Source organism: Sturnira hondurensis, unplaced genomic scaffold (assembly GCF_014824575.4).
Source record: "Sturnira hondurensis isolate 20B ecotype Veracruz unplaced genomic scaffold, ASM1482457v3 Scaffold0022910, whole genome shotgun sequence".
Classification (NCBI taxonomy): Eukaryota; Metazoa; Chordata; class Mammalia; order Chiroptera; family Phyllostomidae; genus Sturnira; species Sturnira hondurensis.
Genome location: NW_028095541.1, coordinates 9,176,557 through 9,189,906, shown reverse-complemented (window position 1 = coordinate 9,189,906; position 13,350 = coordinate 9,176,557). Strand labels below are relative to the sequence as shown.

General features: G+C 38.3%; 1 protein-coding gene across 1 annotated transcript in view; it reads left to right on the top strand.

Annotated features, from left to right (window-relative positions):
• RXFP2 (relaxin family peptide receptor 2) overlaps positions 1-13,350 on the top strand; it is a 46,849-nt gene that overhangs the window by 17,455 nt on the left and 16,044 nt on the right. Inside the window, exons 5-10 of the mRNA XM_037037066.1 lie at positions 472-543; positions 6,285-6,356; positions 6,928-6,999; positions 8,568-8,639; positions 9,753-9,824; positions 11,431-11,502. Of these exons, the coding sequence (XP_036892961.1) occupies positions 472-543; positions 6,285-6,356; positions 6,928-6,999; positions 8,568-8,639; positions 9,753-9,824; positions 11,431-11,502 (432 nt within the window). The remainder of the gene's footprint in view (positions 1-471; positions 544-6,284; positions 6,357-6,927; positions 7,000-8,567; positions 8,640-9,752; positions 9,825-11,430; positions 11,503-13,350) is intronic.

Below are 13,350 nucleotides of genomic sequence, written 5' to 3'. Positions count from 1 at the left end.
AAGAACTTATTTGTTCAAGAAGAGGAAGGTATAAGAGATCCAGGAACATAGTTGTGTCATAATCATGCATGTGTTTGTGTACTTTTCATAATGTTTTGAGAATCTTCAGAATTGGCTTTCATATCACAATTTGGGAATGCATGAGCTGGTTGGAATTTTTGTTGTTATTCCGTCTTTTTTGTTGTGTTTTGTTAAATTATGCAATGAGTAAGAGACAAAATGAGATCACTGTAGAAGTCTCAGTCTACAACTGGCCAAACCAGTCAAATGCTTGCAAACTTTTAAAATTTTTTCACTACAGACATTTTTTTTTATCGTGTGAGAAAATCTTCAGTTACCACAGTCCTTTTCAAATGTGTGAAGTGGAACGGATGATCATCAAGAAAGTCTCTTCTCAAGCACACAGCTTCCAGAGAAGAGTTTGGTTTGTCATAAAATCCTTAACAAAATCTGCTTTACATGTTACCTTAGGTCTCTTAAAAGAAACAAAATTCACAGTCTTCCTGAAAAAGTTTTCATCAAATACACAGAACTTAAAAAGATGTAAGTAGCTATTAAGAGTGTTTCGATGGGAAAATCCTTGGGTTTTGTTTGAGATGTTTTTGATCTAAAAGTAAAATGAAATATGAAGTTGATTAACTTTTCATTAAACTTCTTTCTTATCTAAATATAATTAATATTCTATAATAAAGCATTAAAACTCCTATTTCATAATTTAAAGGGAACTGATTTTCTTTAAACATCTTTGGAGTTAAACTGGAGTTCAGATGAAGGAAGTTAATCAAAAATACATGGTTCTCTGCTTTAGTCCAATCATTTGGAAAATGACACTCAGAACAGAGACACCAAATGCACCTTCTAACTTGAAAGAAGAGTGTTAGCACAAAAACACTGACAAGAAGGATTAGATCACTCAAAACACAGGGGGATAGGATACAAACTGTCTCCCAGGATGGCAGGAGCAAATGTGATCTTAGTGAAAGCAGGGATATTAACTTATCCAAGGAAAGAAAATGTGAATAAATGGGGCACAGTCAACAGTAGAGAAATGCTAGTCAGTGACAAGAAAAGTGCCAAGATGCTTCCAGCATTGTTCAAGAAAGAAAATCAGGGTCTGGGAGATGTGATCCCTGAGATCATCTGTATTGAAAGAGGGTTAGATTATCCATCTCCTCCTCAACTTGTGTGAACTATCTTGTGATGCCATCTATAGCAGAATGGAAATGGCTTTTGCTTTGATTCCATGCTCACCAAATAACCTTAGATGACTGACTACATTAGCTTCCCAAGTTATTCATTCTAAAATATTTGGTAAGTTACCTTGAATAGAGACTAAGAACACTCCTATTAGTGAAATGGTTGCCATCCATTTAAATAAAAAATTTAGAATATTCATCCTCTTGTAACCTGATTCCTAAAAGAAATTAGGCTATTTCTAAATTAACTGTGTAGTAAATTCTATAATAATAATGATAAACATGGTTTGTTATGAACTGAAGTGTAGCCCCTACCCCTTCCCAAATTCCTGTGTTGAAGTCCTAATCATTAGCAGCTCAACACTTAACTGTGTTTGGAGATAAGGCACTTAAAGAGGTGATCAAGTTAAAATGAAGTTTTTAGTGTGGACCCTAATTCCATATGACTGGTATCCTTACAAGAAGAGGATATTAGGCCCCAGACACGCACCGGTACAGAAGCAAGATCTTGTGAGGACACAGAGAGAAGGTGACCATCTGCCAGCCAAGGTGGTCACAAGTCTGCCTGAGGCTGTTCCTATACGTGTTAGGAACATGTTGCTTGGCTCACCTGGAATCCAGGTCAGTGTGCCTTTCCCAGCGTGTTTCTCCCCAGTTCCTTCCTCCCACATCCTCATCCCCAGAGACTGGAGCCCAGGTGGGCCACTTCTGTCTTGAGAGGCTCTGAGACCGATTCTGTTTCTGGGAAGGAGATGAGTTACAAAGGGGTTTGGAGTGAACCTTCTGTCCCAGGGTGTGCAGAACTTATGGTTGTTCCCACTGTAGCCTCTAGAAAACAGATGCAAACTGTCAAGTTGCCTGTTCACCCCCACAATTTGCAGTCAGGTTTCTTCTCGGCAGCTTCTACAGTTTGCTTATACTCTCCTGAGTATAGGCCTGGAAATGAGAAATGGGGACCAAGAACAGGTGTGATCAGAGTTCAGGCAGTAAGTTCCAGAGTCTTCCTTAAAGGAAGTCCCAGCGTCATCCATGGCTTTTGCAGGTCATGGTGTGAGCAAACCATTCTAAAATTCGGGCCTTGTGTACCAGCATCAGAAGTCAAGCTCTAAACAGCGAACAGTGTGACAAGCAGGAGAGCTGATGACTGGAGGTAGAGGGTCTCCAGAACAGCACTTTTTTTTGATTGACAGGTTGTGTGACTGCACGCATTTTCTTGATTAAAAGAAAATCAAGTTGGTCTGCCTGTCCTATCTCTTATGAACCACCCTATTTCCTTTCTCTCTGAGGCACTTACAAAGCAGCATTGTGACAACGTATTCTTCCATCTCACCCAGAAACAATTTTAAATCCATCCAACTGTAACTTATAAAATCTTCTTCTTCCCTTTCTGGAAAATCAAAACTGCATTTACCGCTTTAATTTTCCAACTGCTCTTCCTTTGTACAGGTTCCTCAGTACAAAGGACTGAGTGTTCATGATCTTGACTTGAGTGATCATGACTTGGTGTTCTCATTTCAGTGTTTTCCAATTTCTAGGAGAAATCTATCAAACCCGAGGAATTGAACTCACCTGAGAACATTTATTATTTCACTGCTTTTAGAGAGAGGAAAGGAGAGAGAGAAACATCTACATGAGAGAGAAGCATCAATTGGTTGCCTCCCGTATGTGCCCAGACCAGAGATCATATGGGTTCAAACCCCAGGTAGAATGTGACTGGCCCAAACTGGGGATCAAATCTGCAACCTATGTGCCCTGACTGGGAATCTAACCTGCAGCCTTCTAGCTACTGGACAATGCTCCAACCAACTGAGCCACACCAGCCAGGGCGACTTGAACTGATTTTGAATACCATATTTTACCATCTTGGGCTTTCATGTCTCCTGTCCTATAACCTTTCTCTTTCCTTTAGTCTAAGATCATCTTTGTTGATTAAGAAGACAGGAACTATGTAGGAGTTGAGAATTTATACTTTTATATTATTTCATAATAGTATAAAACAGATCGTATATAACAGGCTTAGGCATATTCTCACTTATAAAATACAACTAGAAATACATATACATTGCCCACAGTGTTCTTCACTGAGTTTTGAATGAGACTTAAATCATTTTTCAACTTTGATTCTATTTCTGTGGACTCTTCACATTCATCCTTGAATTTTAAAGAAAACCCCTTACTGACCAGCATACCCTCCTCTAAGTTGGATGGTCCTGCTTCTTCACCACTACCCCTCATTGTTGTGCATGTTGAAACACACATGAAGGTCAGTGAATATTTATTGGAGGAATGAAGTATAAGACTAACATGCAGACATAAAGAGAATGTGAGGAGCATCTTTAGCAAGGAGAACAAAATATCATAAACAAAGGATATTAGGAAGAGTGAGGAGGGCAATTTGTTTAAAGAAAGAGAGTGTCCACAGGAAATGAGGTGCACATGCTGGAGAAGTCATTGAATCATGACTGTAGGGCCTTTGAATGGCAAGCTAAAGAATCTCAGTTTTATTCTGTCTGACCAGGGAAAAGGCATGCATAAATTTATATTTTAGATGGTCTTGAGGTAATAAAGTAATACACGTTCTTAAATTGTTTTAGAATATATCCTAAAATATACCAAATTTAACATGGAGTCTCTCTGATCTGAAATGCTCTGAATATTATTTAGACATTCAGAAGGATAAATTCCTAGCTCAAAACAAATTTTAACTGCCAGATAGATACATGTTGCTCAGCTTATCTGAATGTTTTTATTGATTAATCATTTTAATAATCTTTAAAAATATCAAGTCTTTCTAACTTCTGGGGGAAGCAATTTAAGATGACCTTTCAGAAAAATAAGGTATAACTTTAAGAGACTGACTATAATATTTTCTCACTGCTACCATAGAAACTACCAGCCATTCTCCTCCTCATTGTAACATAAACCTCATACAATTTAGGAATTCCTTCTTAAACTGGGTTCTTGTTGAAGGCAATCATTGGCCACAAAATGTAATTCAATGAGTTGCCTGGCTTATGAGTACATCATGTTGCATTTAAGAAATAGCCTATAAATATACATGTCATTAAAGCATATATTTGCTTCAGTTTCAGGTACATGAATTCCTGGTGTTTCTGCTTTGAAACTCCTGACAGCTGAAACAGCAGGAATTTATGAACCAGCAAGTTATTCTTAGAAAAGCTATTAAATATAAAGTATATCAAATGAACTCCCACCTTCACTCTGAATAAAAAGAGAACACCACTTGCCAATTTGTCGTGTTTCCAAATTTCCCTTCAGATGCACCAGGTGGGTATTCTGCAAAGAGGAAAGTACATACTAAAGAATCAAGTTAAAATTCAGCACCTGGGTCTAAAACAGGGGACTGGGAGCTCCAACTTTCTCTGGAGTGCCAGAAACCTGACCAAATACACTAGAAGATCTTTATTATTTAAGGATCTGGAGTCCTAACTTGTGGTAGGGAAGCCAATTAGGCTCTACACATCAGGTGAGTCATGTTGCTCAGAAGCACAAGGTTGAATTCACAGTTCATTAGTACACCCATCTCTTTAAGACCATTGACATGTGGGTGGAATGTGCATTGTCCTCTTGAGTTAATTATCTTGAATAAAATGTAAATAGCACTAATTAGGCAGTAAATTTTATATTTAGGAGGAACTTCAACATACCCATACTATAGTATTATAATTTTTTCTAGTTTTGTTTGCTATTGTAACATAATTCATTGTATTAACTTTCATTACATCACTTCAAGGGCTCAAAAGATGCCAAAACAAATATTGATCTTTATGGCCTCATTCTATTCACAGATGAATATCAAACCAAAAGCAGAATTTATGTTGCAATGTGAAGCATCTCCTTACAGACCTGGTGCAGGCAGAGGGTGGGGAGGTGGAATGACACTGGTCCTACTGGGTTTCAAGTTTACTTCATAGGATTAAAATTGATGCTTTAAACATCCATGGTATCACCATGGATGTAAAGCACATTCTCTGTAGTGCCAACTTTTTCCACATAGTGGTATGCAGAGAAAGTGACATTATTTGTTCAACATTTAGGGTAAAAATTGGGTTTTACTGATAACTGGAAGCTGATCTTGACTTTACCTAGCTACCCAGAGGGCTGAGGGCATCAATATCCTAGTGCAACTGTAGCACATTCCTACTTCATGGACTTTGCTAGGTAATAATTGTACTATAAGTGATTTCAGAGTATAGCCAGGTGCCCAACAAGTGTGTTCTACCAATAGTTTTGCAGTGAAGCATCATAACAATTAAGAAAGTATTATATAATATTTTAAGAACCAAATCAAATCTAAGTGAGAGTTAGGTAAGCCATGTAATAGACTCTGTAGTCATTAGGTACTTTTTTGTGTGTGGACAATTCTTGCCTTTGATGGCCTTCAGTAAGTATGAATTCAGGGCTAACCTCTCATTGTATAATGAGCACAGGAAGTGGAAATTATTTACTTAGATACTCTTGACAATGCTTTTATTGAATCAATACTAGATTGTTAAATTGCTTTAGAGGCTGAGTAAATCATGACCCATGAGCTGAAGTTGGTGAACTAGACCCAATTTAATCACTGGTGTCTTTTAGAACCTTAAGCACCTAGCACAGCTTGCCCTGTGCTTCTCTAACTGTGCATATCAACATAGAAAAGAATGAAACTTTCCCGCTGCTTTCTGATGGAAATAGAACAAGGAGAAATGAGTAGCCTGAGATGAACTTGGCCATGAGAGATTGGCTGGTCTCCCATGGTGAGCACTCCTCCAAGTCAGAGTAGAAAAGCTGCCATGGTGCCAGTGTGTAGAAACAGAACTAGGTCCCTCTGCCTCTCAGAGTCCAGTGGTACCACCCAGACATGCCCCAGACTCATTGACAGGTGCTACAGGGACAGCAGGCATTGTCTAGTCCACAGCCATATGTCCTTGGCAACATCTTCACTTCCCCATATGAGAGTGGGACTTGGGACTTCACAAGCCAAGTTCACGAGTGTATTTAGGGAAAGAAAGTAGATCAAACATTCAACAATCTGATAAAGCACATAAGCCATAATCATGTGATTCTTGATCTTGGTCCCACCAGATTTCTTCAGCATAACTGCATTAGACACATATCCAGGAAAGCATTTTTTGGATTACATAATCTGCAAATATTGTGAGTAACTTCTTTATAATTATATTATGAGTATAATTTTAAGTAAGGATTAAAAGGCATGATAGTACTTTTGAAAGGTTTGGCTTGACTTAGTTGTAGAGATATGAGAGGACTAAGTTATTACAAAGTGCTTAGTGACTATACTGAGGGAATTATTCAAAGATTTTAGCTTTACCAGAAGACAGATATAGAGGCTCTCCTTAGCCTTGTCTACTCAAGTTTGGGTCATTTCCATGATCTTTTATCATTTTATTTTTTCTAACCCTTGTCAACCTACCTATATTCTGCCTAAAAATGCTAGTCTACTAAGGATGTGACCAAAAAGAACAAAAACAAAGATCACCCCTCGTATTTATTCTACTCTATTTCTGTAACATAATATCCCAGCACACTATATTGAGCCATTCTCCTGGTTCTGGCCACAGCTTTGCACTTGTGTCTCCTGTTGTCACTTGGCCCCACTCTGCTCAGCATCCTCCCTCAGTAAAATGCTTTTAGAAACAGGTGCCCCCACTCCATGGTCATCATCAGTCTTGAGTTTGCCTAATTCACTCACTCATGCTCTTTGTAGATATCTCAGCCACAACTGCATTACAGCCCTCAGACCTGGAGTATTCAAGGACCTGCATCAGCTAACTTGGCTGTAAGTATTCCATCTTTTCCTGCCTCAGAAAGGACCCCAGTCTTAATGATACACACCAGTATTCACAGTATCCATCTATTGGTGTGTCTTGTTTACTATTCTTATTTTTCTGGTTATCATGTAATCTGGAATGCTTTACTTAAGCAATTCAGATAATGATACAAGTGACAACTGTATGAAAGAAAACTGGTGTCGTGCTCTTCCAGATGGCCTTCTGAGCCCAGAGCTGGGCTTGCCAAGCCTTCTGTCCACCTAGTGTTTACCTGTGGCCACATCTCTCACCTCAGCTTTATTGACATTTGGCCTCATAGAATTCTTTGATTGGAGGAAGGGGGTGTTTTCTGTATTATGGGATGTTTAGCAGCCTCTGTGTCCTCTGCCTCAATGGATGCCAATAGTACTCACCTCCAGAGTGTGACAACCAAAGACGTGTTCAGACACTCCCAAATGTCTCCTGAAGAAGTCACTCTCTGCAGAAAACCACTGATCTAGAAAGTAAGCAAGTTAAGGACTTTTTGGATTTCCAGAGTATTCATAGAGAAATCTGAATATATGGCCAGTGGTGTGTCACCATGTTCAAGACTAAGCCATCAGCCTGATCTCAAGAGATCTCACATCAGATGTTCGTGTTTTCACCAAAAAGAAAAAAGAAAAAATGAACAAAGGGCAGTTAGAAGGTGCTCTCTGTCCATTTGCCCATTTTCCATAGGTTGACCTGGTCTAACGGAAAAGGTCAGGGCCTCTGCCAGACCCTTGTGTATGCTGCTGTGCCAGGCTTAATGTTGCAGGTGATTTTCTTAATCTTCTTAGGTCTCTTTTCCTCATTTTTAAACTGATATAATAATCCCTTTCTAAGAGTAATGTTGTGAGGACTGGCTCACAGATACATGTAAAGCACCGCATGAATCGCACCCAGCATATAGTAGGCCCTTGATGTTGCTTTCTTCTCCAGATCCTCAAGGACCACTGAAAATGAGAGGAGGTAGTACTTGGCTTCAAATATAATAAGAGAAAAGAAGGCATATTAGTATAAATTTTTCTAGGAAATGTCATATATACTTAAAAGCAGTGATTTGAATATATAAATATTTTCACTGTTTCACTCTCTCAGCTCCTAATGAGTTTGTTTGTATAAACATTACTAAATATATCATTTAAACACTGTGAAACTGCAGAACCATTTGTAATATCCTAAGAATTTTTTTAAAATTCATTCTTCAGTCAGTCAAGTAGTGGGTCAAAGCATTTAGGAATTCCAAGTTTAGCCATTAAGTAAGTGTAGCTTACATGAGACCGACATGACCAAAGGTGAAGGGTAAAACTTGGATCCATAAGTCCATCAGGATGGACTTGCTAGGTGCAGGCTTGGACATTTGGGGGGAAAGCTGCTCTGCCCATAGGATGAAGGGAAGGCTCTCAGGAAGAGAGTGAGCCCCAATGTGAAGGAACAGGAAGGGGGACAGCAGGTGTTGGGCAAGATGCAGGATTGTCACAAGACTTTTAGGTTTTTCTGATTTTATTTCAAAAATGTCTCTGACATTGGAAATGTTTGTGATCTGTTTTGTCAGAATTCTAGATGACAATCCAATAACCAGAATTTCACAGCAGCTATTCACTGGATTAAATTCCTTGTTTTTCCTGTAAGTATTTATCTTCCTTTCCATTCACCTGTCTACACATTGCAATGACATCTAACACCAGCTTACAAAAAGAACTTTAGAAAATTCAAACCCACTACAATTTTTATTAGTTGAAACCTGTCCTGTATTTCCAGTCACAATTACTGTTGCCACTTCCTGGCCAGGGCTCAGGCTATATTTTAGTCCACCAATTGATTGCTTTTGGATCTCCTTTTATTTCCTTTAGTCCTAAGGCATGTTTATATTTGCAGTGGTTGGCCAAAGATAGTATTCATTTTTATCTCCTAACTTAATTTAAACTGGGTAGAATCTCCCAGGACTTTAGCCTCCAACTACATTTTTAACAGAGGAAAATGTGCCTTTGGCCAGCAACAGTCACTGAAAATGCCAAAATCTTTGTCTTACCAACAGGGCAATTCTCATAATTACACTGTCACTGTTTGTTAATAAACTAGAATGATCTATCAGCAGGAGCCTTTTATGTCCCTTTGCAGTTAATCATATTGCATCATTATTTTTCCATTTGTCAGAAGTGACTACAATATCACAAATTAATTGTGCAGCTTAATGTGCTCATGAGTTGTTTCCTTGGCCTAAATGTCCCCCTATATCACTTAGATTTAATGCCACTTCCAATGTGCTCCTTTAAATTGTAAATGATTAATATTTCCCTTAAGAAGAAACTGCAGATGTATAATACTAGAAATGATTGCAAATTTGGAGTTTACAAGAACAGGTATCATGAACTTCAAAAGTAACACCTTATATATATCTTGTTTCATCTTATAAAATTAAACTGTATGCTATTTATTCCTGGGTTATATGTTGTACTGATGCATTCATAGTTTCTTTGACATCTGTTGCTTTATTGTGCCACAAAAATATCTAGACACCATTTTGAAGAGGAAGTTATGTTTATAGCCTTTATCCTAATATATCAATTTTAGCATGCAAGTTTCCACATTGTAGAAATAAGTAAAAACTGTTCATAATGTGCCACACTATTTTGTTTCATTTTTAAACTTTTATTTTAAGTAAGGTTAGTGTACAATCCTATATTGTTTATACTAGCTCCAGGTATATAATATTAATTAATATCTTCTTTGTATACAGGTCTATGGTCAATAACTATTTAGAAGCCCTTCCCAAGCAGATGTGTGCCCAAATGCCTCAACTCAACTGGGTGTGAGTATGCATTTAGACACTAATTTGTTATTTGCACAGATTAAGAAAACTATCTCAGAAGCTAATTCACCATTATATAACAAGTCTATCTGTGCTCTTCTTCCCAAAACTAAAATCTGATTCTGTTACTTCTGGTTTAAAAATCTTGAGAATCCCGAAGGGTGTGAGGGTAAAGTTCAAACTTCCTCTTGAGCTTTGGGACCCATCCTTTTCCATCCTTCACTCCATCTGGTCTCTTTCTTTGCCTTTTCCTGCACATGCTTTCCTTCCAGATGTGCCAACAGTCCCTGCCTACAGCACATACTGCTTCTTTAACTCGAAAAGTCTTGCTCCTTTATTCTTTTGCCTAACTTCCTTGAAAAGTTCTCTTAATCATCACCTTCAGGAAGCCAACTCTGACACACCAACCAATTTCAGTGGCTGCCTCTGTGCTCCCTTACACTAAGAACAGATTTCCACTGTGCCACCAGTTTCTACCCTGCACATCTACCCCCCAGTACTATTGTCATTGGGCCACTGGATTACTGCATGTCTCCTATGCTTTCAGAACTTCCATGGGGGCAGAAACCCACCTATGATCTTTTATCCCAACAATAGTACTATGACTGGCACATAAGAGATGCTCACCACACCATAGTAAAAGTGCCACATCATTTTCATTCTTTGTTAGCTTTCAACCAATGCTTGATTAAACATTCATTAAAATTTCTCATGGCTTCACCACCTCTTCACACCATTCTCTGTCATATTTATCCTCATGGTCTCCTGAGACAGGCAATGTGGTCACAGGCAGCCTTTTCTGCACTGAGAAAGTCCCCCAGATCTCCTCTCATGTGAAATCAGGGGACTCAATGCCCATAAGATAATACAGTTTAGTACCTAAGCTATTGATTCTCCCTGAACTGGCCTGCTATCAAAAGGCTTTTATGACATAGATGGCTCTCTAAGGAATGGTAGAAAGAGTGGTGATTCTCCATCCAGCAGATCAGGACATATGTCCTGAGTCTGGCATTCAGGATTTGGAAGATAACTTTGGCCTGAGTTTCTCCTTCAGCAAAATAATGACAATATTGGCAGGTGTAAGATGTAACAACCTATTACACCATGGTTAAGTGTCTAGGCTTTACAGTCAGACAGACCTGGCATAGAAGGGCACTTCTACCATCTAGCAGCTGTGTGAGCAAAAGGAAAGTGAATTTCCAAGAACCTCACATTCCTCACATATAAAATTGGGGTGGGGGGGATTGGCAGTGATAGTACTAACTTAAGTCTTTGGAGTAGTACCTGGCAGTGTAAAAGCCCAGTAAATGGTAGTTACTGCTATTACATGGGCAATATTAGGATAATCAATAGCATGGTATCCAGCATAGACAGATACTCACTGAAATGTTGGGCTGCTCTTTTCCTTGACTTCATTAAGTTCTAATATCAGTTAAAAGGAGAAAATAAGCATAATATGAATTATACTAACCCTGCAATAATTAAGAGGAAGCATAAAAATTGGAATGAAGTAAAAAAAATTCAGGACAGTTATATCAACAAAAAGTACCTCTAGGCATATGATTTATGTAAAAATATTAAAATATTTTTCCTCCCTACCTTTTAGGGATTTGGAAGGCAACGGGATAAAGTATCTTATGAATTCCACCTTTCTGTCATGCGATGCACTTACCGTGCTGTAAGTAAGCAATGGACTTCTGTAAATGAGGCAATACCCAATAGATTTAGAAATCAAAAGAAAATATTGATGAGGAATTTAAAGTAGTGTCTTATTTACAGCCTTGGTCTGAAACTGCTGTACTTGAAAATGCACATGTGGCTTGATTGATTTTCACAGGAGTCTAAGACTTTACATTTAGCTGCCACCATGTAGGTCTTCGGGTGTTCTCCTTATTTCTGAGGATAGTCACTGTTTCTCTATTCTTTCTTCTAAACTGGTACTTAAACCCATGGTCTTGAAAATGAGATAATGTATGTGAAAGTGGTTAGCTACCTAGTGATTTGTTACTGCCAATGACACTTATTGCACGATGTCTCTCTCTAAATTCTTTTTTAATTCTAAGGGAAAAAAACATTTAAAGTGTTCTGATGAACCAAATATTTTGATTGGTGATTCTAATAGTTGACTATGCTTTTCATGGGTGCAAGAAGGAAGATGGGTTGGTTAATTGGCACATTTATACTGGAAAGCTTAAAGTCACATGCACTTTGCTTTTGTTTTAATCATAGTTAGCTATATAAAGTATATAATGTTTACTTAATATACTCTATAATGTTGGTTTGTTGATTGGTTGGTAAGATGGGTGGGTGTTTGGAGAAGAAAAGTTGGAATCTATTCATTTGTAGTAGTCTAACCACTGTTCTCCAACAAACCAAGAGCTAAGACTGTTTGCCAGGTTGCACACTTATCAATCAGATTGCAGGTAAGCATGTTTAATGAAAAAAGAGGCTATCCCCCTTGGGAGATGCAAATAATTTATTCCTTTTCTCATGGATGATGAGAGAGTACACTGGAAAACTACATAAACTACATCAACACCTTTTCTTTTATATGTGCATGCAGCTTTGACATTACTTTCATACTCATTATCTTTCCTTCAGCACCTCTGTAAGGCAAGTGGTGGCTGATCTTCACTTTCTGCCATTTCTCTTAGGGGATTAAGCTTATAGGCAAGGAGAATGTAAAGCCACTGTGATCTTACCAAATTTAAAATTTGTTTGTGACCCCAGAAACTGCTATGAGGTTGGTTCAAGTCTTGCTCTTTCTGGCCTTCTTCTAAGGAACATGCCTTAAACAAAAGTCCTCTAAAGGTCTTCTGGAGAATTGTTAACAGGGTCAAAATCTGGCATTACTTGTGTGTATTTGGGGGTAAAAACACTTTCTAAAATAATGAGATCCAAACAAAGTGCAGTCGTATAGGCCAGACTCAGCACCTCAAACAATTTGTGACAGCATTCCCTAGAGAGGGCTTGTGGACATCTCAGTGCAAAACTGCAGCCTTATTTCCAGAGCCCACCTCACTTTGAGACTTCAAAGGAGGATGAGGGAAGCCCACCCAGATCAATGGCCTGTCCTCATGAGAACTGGTTACTGCAGCAGACACCAACCAGCAGTGCTGACTCTCACCATGTCTTACAGGTTTCTGCCTAGAAATCAAATTGATTTTGTTCCAGAGAAGACATTTTCTTCATTAAAAAATTTAGGAGAACTGTAAGTAGCATGGTCTACTAGGAAAATATGATTGCTTCTTCTGAGATGATAATTTAACTGACTACTGAGACTGCTTCTCCACTCATAGCAATCAAAATCCTGTAGACTGCTGGATATTCAAAAATCCATTAAAAAAAACAAACATTATCTTAAAGTCAAGAGCAAATTAAAATTAGATGGTGAACTTAATATGGATTTAGCCTACTTCTAATTTCCCTGCCTGTTTTCTTTGGGTTATTTTGTGTATGTGTGTGCTTGAGAATGAGTGAATTTTCATAGGTTCTTGAAGCTGGGGATCCTTATCTCTAATGGCTG